This window comes from Brassica oleracea, chromosome C4, assembly GCF_000695525.1.
Source record: "Brassica oleracea var. oleracea cultivar TO1000 chromosome C4, BOL, whole genome shotgun sequence".
NCBI lineage: Eukaryota > Viridiplantae > Streptophyta > Magnoliopsida > Brassicales > Brassicaceae > Brassica > Brassica oleracea.
The window spans coordinates 42,641,112-42,651,166 of NC_027751.1; the positions used below are offsets into that span (position 1 = coordinate 42,641,112).

A 10,055-nucleotide genomic window follows, 5' to 3' on the forward strand; every position below is an offset into this window, starting at 1 on the left:
ATTTTAATATATTTTTTTTTCGAAAACTGTGTGAACTTCCCGTGGAGTTCACTGATGCAGATACTCTAATGGGTATAGCGACGTGTAACTTTACGGTGGAGTCGGAGAAAGTCATGAATGATATTATTGAAGAAATTATCAGAAGTTGTTTAGGAGTGTTTCAAGTTTGGGGTCATCAATCAAAGAAACTAACAGAAAAGGAATATCTACAGAAGAACAAGATTCGAGAGGGCGAATCTTCTCTAACCCGGAGAGAATGATGCAGATAAGTATTTGGAATATTTCCAAATATCTTATTGTTTATTTTATTAATTATATTAATTTAGATAGTTATTTTTATTGTTTTAGGGTTTTATGGTTTTATTATATATAGCCATCTAAGCTTAAATTTGTATTTATTAATAAAATTGAGAGTTCTCTCTTTTCTCTCTTTGTTGTTCCTTGATTTTGGTAGATCATTGGCGATCTCAACGAATTTAAGAAGACATTGATCTTAGGCATTTTTAGACTAAATAAGATCTTTGTGATTATCTTAGTTTTCCGGGTATTCTAAGAATCAACGAATCTCTAGTTCTATCTCTATAAGGCTTCCGCTGCGTCACAATCAAATATGACAGGGATAGTATATTTTTTTTATCAAATACATGATAGAGATAGAGATAGTATCAAATACAATTTCAAAGTACGGCCAATTCTAATATAATATTTCCATATTGAGTAGGATTAGAGTAGGATTCTAGTTTTGTAGGAGACGACAGTGGCGAACCTAAGTTGACTAGGGAGACGGCAGTTGCCCCCACAAAAATATAGAAATAAATGTATTTGCATAAGAAACAACAAGCTTTTCGTAGCATAGATGATTTCAGTCCTTTACCTGCCTCCCCTAGACCACGGTTTGAATTCCCTTCTAGCCATATATTTCCCTTTCATTTATTTTATGTCCCCACAAAAAATGTATCCTAGATTCGCCACTGGGAGACGACTTAGCATTCTCTTTTGTATTTAAATTAGTTTATATATTGATCTGACAAAAATAACTGAGCAAGTAGTATAGAAGTAAAACATAATATAATTCCATAGACTTTGCCGTTAAAATGCCCAGGTTGGAGCAGTCACTTTCACTGTGGGATGATTTACTTGAATTGTAAATAAAAACGACTATTTCATGATATCCAAATCAAATAAAGTCAATCCATGATTATAAGGAAAAATTCTACTATTAAAATACTTCAACTAAATTTAGTTTAGTTTTTAATATCTAAATTTTATTATTATCCAGTTTTAAAATTTCACAAATTATTTAACAAAGTATTTTATCAATTTCAATACATCAATTTTCAAGATCGTGTCTGTTATTCTCGACTTAACAGAATGTTAATTTTATTTATAATAAAATGTTAATATTTTAATAAAATAAGATAATTTTCAAAAATATTTTAAGAATCTAAATTCTAAAACTAGAAAATAATTATTAGATCTTAGATTAAAATTATAATTGAAATTAAAAATTTCAAAAGTCTAATTAATTATTTTAATTTTAGTTACGAATTATACTAGTTATGGTTCTAGTTATAATATACTCATTTTAGTTGTACTAGTAATGTTATGTGCTCTTTTTGTCGTGAATTTCGTACAGTTAAAAGATAAAGTTTGATTTTAGATGTGAGATAATGGATTGAAAATGATGATAAGTTGATCGATTTAGGATTGAAAAAAAAAAAAGTCACACCAAAAGTCTTGCACAAGAACAATAACAAGAACAAGAACAAGAAAGTGATATAGTTGTGGGGGATTGTGTTTCAAATCGTAGATTTAGAATCATATGTGAGTTGTGTTTTGGATCAGAATTCAGATAGGATTTTGGATAAAATAGTAATAGTATTGATTAGTAAGTATCAAGTAGAGTTGTTCCGATTCTTTGGATCAGTAGAGTTGTTCCGGTTCTTTGTTGAAGTTTTGTTACTGGAAATGGTGATGCTTTTGGTTCCTTGGGTAAAATTGTTTGCTTAATTTGCAACAAGAGTGGAACTATGTTTACTGCTGGTGAGGATCGACAGTGAAGGTGCATCAGAAGATCCCTAGTTGGTTGCTTCTGCATCTTCTGATGGGGGATCATAGTTCGGGACATGCGAATGGCGCCTAAAGAGCCGAGACAAATTCTAAATCAAGGCTCGCAGGTCTTGCCGGATCAGCTCTTAAATGTGAGTTTATTTGTTGTCAGAATACAGGTTTCTTATAAAACATAAAGACAGTAAAAATTGCTATGACATCTTTCTCTGTTTTATTCAGCTATGAGAAAGACACACATTGGAAATCAAAAAGCTCAGAAGCTAGAAGAAGTGCCGAACTCGGGACGAGCGCTGCTTCTTATTGACTAGAATTGCTACCTACATAGTTAGTTCCTAATCGTTAGTGCAGCCTTAGTGTGACCTCATAAAGCACTTATACCAACGAACAGGTTCCACTTACACTGCCACACAGCAGACAAACATCTGAAAATTCAAGACACATTTTTGTAAACTTGGAACATGTTTCCATTCAGTTACATACTGCAGGTAAGGAAAGGAGCTCAGCTTAAGAAAAAGAGATATACAAGTGAGAGACAGACTCTCAACTCTCAACTCTCAACTCTCAAACAAAGGCCCACCCACTTGAGCAAGTTCATAAAAAAGGAGAGAATGTTGTTGACTCAAAGCACAACATCTAGAGATTTCCTAATGATAAAATTACCAGCGATCAAAGCATGATCACCACACCACTGATAAACTTTACCCCAAATCTGACCCCCTTTGCGTATTTCCAGCGAAACCTCCTTGGTTAACCACGAGAATTCTCCTTTTCCATATAACAAAACCAGTTTCCCACCATAACTCACAGTCTGCAACCAACAACAAGCAGCACGTCTTATCTCAGCCAACAAATCATCCAAACCTTTCACCACTTGCCAACACTTGCGCTCTGGATCATACGCCCTCAACTCCTTGTCAGACCAATCGTAAAAGAACAAAACATCATCAACAACACAAGCGCTCTCACCCCCAACACTTGGAACTCAGCACCTCGTTCATATATCCTCGAACCCACAGCTGCGAAGCTTCCATAAGGAGGTATAGCAGGAGGCTGCTGCTATTGCCCCGGCGGAGCGTATACAAACGGTTCACGCGGGTGGCACAGTTATAGAGGAAAACGTAGAGACAATGCTCGGTGCAGCCCAGCGAAAATCGTCGTCTCGCGTATATCTCAGGCGACGAAACGAGCGAACGGAAGCGCTTCGAAACGAGAGATACTCTCGGATAGTCAGATATCGGTAAGCGAGCTAAGATGTCAACGACGACGTCCTCCGGAAGTGACGTAATCGGAGACGGCGGCGGCGATTGCTTCTTCTCTGCCCGAGACATGTCTAGATTGCAAAACCCTAATCACCCAGAGAGAGAGAGATAGAGGGAGGGGGAGAGTACCAAAATGGTTGAGTTTCGTTTCACACAGTTCCTTTCCTTTCCTCCTATCGTAAACCAGCTCTCAATCTTAAACTCTAACCGGCTTTGGTTTCGACTTCTCTGATTGAACCAATTTTCTGACCACCAGGAAAAAAAACAACAAATACAGTTTCTCACTTTCTTGCATAATTCGATTCAGCGTCAAATGAGATTTGCACATTTATCATCCAAAAAATTATTCAAAAATTAAAAAATGTAACCAAAAATATTACATTTACTTAAAAAAATTAAAATAAACCAATTTTTTTTTTTGAAAATTTTAGAAAAGGTACTTAAAATGTATATATCAAAAATATTTAGTACATATAAAATTTTGAATACTTCAGGTATCCCATCAGATTTCGAATAAGAAGCAAATCCAGCATATACCTTGATGAATAATACTCATAAAATAAAATATATAGATATGAATTCGATTTGTATCGATTTTGTATCAACTTTTCAGGTAATTTCAGTTATATATATATATATATATATCTTAAAAATTAAAATAACATAATTTTTCTGTTTGGCGGAAAATTCATTTTTGTAATTTTGAGATTTTAGTGGGATAATATGATTTCACGGTTTTGGAGAATAACTTAGTTTATGATTTTGACGAAAATATGATTTTATGGTTATGGTGAGAAAACATGATCTTACGGTTTTGAAGAAAAAAAATCAATTTTATGGTTTCTAACAAAAAATAATAATTTTACGGTTTTGACAAAAACACACGTTCTTACGGTTTTGGTGTAAACACGCATTTTTACAATTTTAGTAAATAAAACTCAATTTTCTGATTTAAAAGTTAATTAATTTCATAAATTTTATATTTATATTGAAAGTTATTTATTTACTTTTAGATTTTGAGATGAAAATTACATCCAAACTTTATATTTTTAACATCTCAAATATGTAGATATTATAAATTTTATATTTACATGCAGCATCTTGAATAGTGTTCAAAAGACGATATTTGAATATTTGCGTGGCCTTAATGGTTTACAGAGTACAAAAAAAGCCCAATAGTAAAGAAAGAAGACACCTTTCCTTTCTTCTTCTCCAACAACTTTTACCTACCTTAAAAGCTCCGAACAACATCTAACCCAAGATTTTCCCGGGCACCAAATCGAAAAGTCCATTCCTTATCAGTTCGATTCTCTGTTTCTTGTAGGCGGATCTAGTACTTGTTCTCCTAGTCTTTGTGTTATTAATTCATGTTTGCTACTAAACCCTCCAATATGTCTTACAGATTTAGGGAATCAGCAAACATGGCACCGAGAAAAAAGTCATCAAACATGGTTTGGGTACACATTCCTTCTCCCCCTCTTATTACATAATAATCGCAAAAAAAAAAAAAAAAAAAAAAAAAAAAAATCAATAACTTTGATCGAATTTCAATAGCGGCAGAATCAGCTTAATTTTTCTTTCAGGTTGTGAAATCGAAACAACCAGCTAAAACGACAGAAGTCGAAACTGAGAAGAATACATCTCTTCTCTCAGATAGTGTCAGAACTCTATTTCTCTCTCTTAAACTTGTAGTTTGGTGTGAAACGATGAATGTAGATGTTGAATCGCTTCTCAAGATTGTGAATCTTCTTCTTGCCAGGTTTCAAAACTGCAGCTGTCTTTGAAAGACCAGCACACATCATCCGACTGGTCCAATCTCCCTGATGAGCTACTGCGCATCATCTCCTCAAAGCTAGAAGACTGTTTCGATTTTATCCATGCCCGCGCTGTTTGCAGCCCGTGGCGATCCATCTTCCCCTTTCCTTCTTGGCTACTACGCACAAGCTACTCTCTTCCTTCGTTCGACAGGTTCGGAGGCTTCTGCACCCTCGAGAAGTTCCCTGTCTTCCTCTTCAGAGTCCGTTCTCCGGAAGACGACGACCACGCGTTACCGTCTCAGTTTTTCGTTGGAGGAGTAGGACCAGATAAGTCCGGGGATCACATGGTGACTGCTCCAACCTCGATCAACGTTGCTGACTGTCAGATTATCCCTCTGGGGCATAGGTGCAGAATGGTCGGTTACGATCCTGATTCATTATCAACAGGTTACAGAGGCGTGGCTATTCTTCCGCTGAACAATGAGGAAGGAGGAGAGTTCATTGTGCTTATCGGTTACTCTCATCATATGTTGGCGTTAAGAAGTACTGAAATGCGTTGGATGGAGGTTGATAATTGCTCGAGAGCTGATTGCATCGATATAGTCACCTTCAGAGGCAAATTCTATCCGGTCTTCACCAACGGGGACGTATTCGCCATCGATCCTTACACGCTGGAAACGACGCCGCTGAGGCCACCACAGATCGCGGGGTGTGGAAGACTAAATTATCTGGTGCCGTACGGTGACGATGAGCTTTACCTTGTTGAGAGAATCATCGTTCGTAACGGTGTTTTGAGTTTCGCCAATATGGCGTGTAGAGTGAGTGTGCTGGATGAGGAAGCTGGCGAATGGGTCGTAGTCAGTGATTTGGGGGACCGTGTGTTGTTGATTGGACAGCTGGGGAATAGCTCTGGGAACAGCGCGTGCTCGGCTAAGGAGCTTCCTGAGGGTTGTGGTGTGAGTGGGAGCTCGATGCTGTTCATCAATGAGATGTTCCATGAGACTTTTCCTTATAAATATGGAGTGGATACAGGAAGCCCTGAAGACGACTTGAATGTTTGGAGATGTTCGAGAGAGACTCGTGTGACGACCCTCAATAAGTCTCCCAATAAGTCTCCCATGGTGGCTCTCCGGATTGAGCGCGCTGAGCCGTGATATCCTAATTTGGATTTACCGGAGAGATATGTTGACTTTGTTTTTAATATTTTCTTGTGATTTGAAGCACAAGTATTCTGATATCTGATGATATTCCAGTTTTTATTATCTTGAAACTATGTTGTCTTAATGAAAAAGGTTTCGTCTCATGAACTCCGTAACCTCGGACAAAAGGTTCTTACAATTTAAGCTAGGCTTGCGGATTTTGTCTAAAACGGACCAGCAGAACCAATCCAAAATTTTGGTTTTTGGCACGGTTACGATTTTTGTGTTTGGTTTAGTGCAGTTTGATTTTGAAAACTAATTCGTTTTATGTTTTGGTTCGTTTCTAAAAAATAATAAAAAAATTAAAGAACCGAAAAACCAAAATTAACCGAATTAACCAAAAATAAACGAACTAACGGAAAACAAACAAATTTAACCTACATTATTAAAAAGTAATTATACCGAACTCCAACCAAAATATCAAAGTCGGTCATTTTTGAAAAATATAAAACCGAAAAATAACCGAAAATCGAATCAATTTTATCTTCGGTTCTTTTCCATGGCCGAACTGAATTAACGGAAAACCTGAACAGAAAAAAAAAACTGTAACCACAAGCCTAATTTAAACCCATGTAGAGGTTGGTGGGAACTGTAAGTCTGTAATCGCCCAAACTGAGTGCATTTATAGTAACATGTTCTTTCACCAAAAAAAAGCATAACAACCAAAAAGCTTGATACAATTAGATGGATATCGAGATTTCACGGGTACAAATATTTTATAAAAACATATATTTTAATTTTTCATCAAAATTTGAAATTAAATGTGAACTTTGGGTGTTAAAAAAGTGTGAATTTTGTTTATTATATTTTGCTAAAACCATATTTTATATATTTATTTTTCCTATTTTATTGTTTTGTATAAAAATAATATTTTATGTATTTTATAATATTATTTATTAATCAGCTATATATAAATCTATTTCATTTTCTTTTAAAAAAATAATTTATTAAGTTTATAAAGTATAAACTATTGATATTTTTTATTTCTTAAAAATCGGGAGCTAAAAGTGGACTTTTGGTTAATACCTATTAATGTACCACAGCTTTAAAGTATTACAAAAACTAATGCATTAATGAAAAAATTATAAATAAATAAATGAAAAATAAACATGATGAAACATTATATAAAAATTTCATAATTACTACAATTAGTTACTATAATTATAGGGTAGTTATCTAAAATACCACATTCATAATATTTATTTTCATGTTTACATTAACCACTTTTAACCTCACTTTAAAGAGAGAAAAAAAATTATAATCATAAAGTTAATTAATCTCAGACTTAGACAATTTTTTTTTAACGTTAGACTTTTAATAGTTTTACCTTAACCACTTTTAACCTCACTTTTAAGAGAGAAAAAAATCATTATGATTCTAGGATTTTTGGAATGCGAAGTTTAGGATTTTGATAAATATATAAATAAATACTTAACATATAACATTAGCTTCCTTCATATAGAATTATAACTTCTTTCATAATGATGTTTAGGGTTTCCGTCAATAAAATAAATATATTTGACACATTTTATAATCCATGTAACTGAACATACATTTGAACTATTACAATATTGTCTAAATTACTAAAATTGTGTTATTATATCAATTTAATTTTATCTTATGTATGAAAATCTTATAGAAAATCTTGAAGCACATTTTATCAGATAATTGATCAAAATATGATCAAAATATTATTTAGTATTTTTACATTATGTTTTCGAGATTGGATTCAAAATAATGAAAATGCTTGATGGAAATTTTCAGTACCATGTAAATACAGTTGTTCATTACATATAATTTTATGACTAAAATAAAGATGTCTACTGTAAATATAGCACAAACATAAAAAGTTATCAAAAATCTTTTTTTTTAATCCATGTAGAGTTGTAAGATGTTTTTTTTTTTGACTAAATAGAGTTGTAAGATGTTGACTCCGCTGACTAAATCATGTTTCAACTTTCGAATGTTGGAAATAGTTTTGACCTTTCAGTTTGTTCTTTTATTTTGATCAGAGTACAACAACATAAAACTTTTAAAATATAAAACAGGAAACAATGTTTTTGTTTTGTTATCATGATAGTACAATAGAATAATTAATCATAAAAACAAGACTATAGTTGCTCAAAAAAAAAACAAGACTATAAGAAGATAGATTAAGAAATCTGTAGTATATAGAATATGTTTTTTTTTTGTTTTATTATTATCAAATAATGTGGAATAATAAATTGCAAAAGGAAAAATATAAGAGAAAAGATTTGAAAGAATTTCTAGGTACATTAGGTATGGAAACAAATACAAAAGTTAGCATAGTAAAAAGATATTCAAAAGAAAAAAAAAATTCAGAGAAGGAAGGAACAAAAAGAAACATTGAACTTGGCTTGGTGATGATACAGTCTTTAAGTTCATCCTCATCCTCGTAGCTCTCGGGGACTATATATATTCTCTCTGTTTCTGTTTTCTTCTCCAACGTATCTTACTCTCTCTGATCAGGTTTCCCTTTTTAAAAGTTGCACCAGCTATAGTTAATTTTTGGCTGAGCTTAGTGCTTCCAGGTCGCATCTTTCTTTTCCTACCTCTAACTGGTTCTTTCTCAAAGAATTCTTCTTTCCTGGTACTGTAACTACCACCACTGGCTTTGGTCTCGCTTTAACACACAGTTCGGCAGTCTCCGCGTACGAACGTTGTGATTTTTTAGACTTTTTCCATAAGTGGGTTTAAGTGTAGGAATTCGCAAGTTCTTATGCGTAGACTGAAGGACCTGCGCAATAAACACGAGACCAAGATCAGTTATGATAGTACCAGTACCAGAGAAAAGAAGAGTCTTCTTCGAAAAAGAATCGCTTAGAGGTAGAGAAAGAAAGGTGTGACCTTGAAACAATAAACTCAGTCGGAAATTAATCAGACGAGTACCCGGTGAAATTGCACATATGATTTTTCTTTCAAAAATATTTTATATGTTTTTTCTGTGTGTTTAGTATATTTTATTCTTAAATAAATAGTTTTGTTGTTATTTTGTATAATGTGTATATTTATATTTAATCTGGTATTTTATATATTACTTTTTATGTTATACACTGGTAAAATATTTTAAATTAGTTTATAAAAATCACCATTATTTTGTATAACATCTATGTTAAAGTATCTGAAGCTTAATATTTCCACTATGCATCATAACCATGTATAATGAACCTTTTAATTAAATTCGCTCTCTTCCACAACTTGAACAACACATCCATACGACTTTGAAGCTATGCTACAAACAAAAATCTCACAATATATGATCTCTATTCTCACAAACGACTGTTAAAAGTCTCAGATTCGATTCTCTGTCGATGTGGTGGTACTACGACTCTCCAAAAAAAATTCTACGGGTTTTCTTGAGTTTGGGATAACGCTTGCGGTAGATCTAGTCACTATAAAAAACTTACCCAAAACAATTGTCTTTTCCAGGCAGTTATCTATTTACTGTACAAGGAAAGAAATGCAAGGATCTTCACATCAACTTAAACAACCGTTCAAGTTAATCTCTCTTCAGTCGACAGGCTCATGCGGGACAGATTCCTTTCTTTTCCGGCTTCATCTCACCGCCAACAGTCGTTGCTGCAATTCTACTTCCTATGCTTCAGGCCTCCTTAATCTCTCGCCATATTCTTCTTCTCTCTTTTCTTTATTGGGTTGTCTTTGTGTTTATTATATGCTCATAAGTTGTTTTTTTTCAACACTGTAAAACATGAAAAAAGGTATGAAATTTAACATGTTACTAAAAAAAA

The 10,055-nt window shown here is 33.6% G+C and overlaps 1 protein-coding gene across 2 annotated transcripts; it reads left to right on the plus strand.

Annotated features, from left to right (window-relative positions):
• Positions 1 to 4,485: 4,485 nt before the first annotated feature.
• On the plus strand, positions 4,486 to 6,387 carry LOC106337166 (F-box/kelch-repeat protein At1g64840-like). 2 transcript variants are annotated; one of them, XM_013776221.1, is made up of 4 exons: positions 4,486 to 4,662; positions 4,732 to 4,786; positions 4,913 to 4,987; positions 5,089 to 6,387. In XM_013776221.1, the coding sequence occupies exons 2-4, from the start codon at positions 4,751 to 4,753 to the stop codon at positions 6,238 to 6,240; spliced, it is 1,263 nt and encodes a 420-aa protein (XP_013631675.1). In that variant the 5' UTR covers positions 4,486 to 4,662; positions 4,732 to 4,750; the 3' UTR covers positions 6,241 to 6,387. The 2 variants fall into 2 exon arrangements, with proteins under 2 accessions (XP_013631675.1, XP_013631674.1); XM_013776220.1 differs by having other exon boundaries at positions 4,486 to 4,649.
• Positions 6,388 to 10,055: the final 3,668 nt, after the last annotated feature.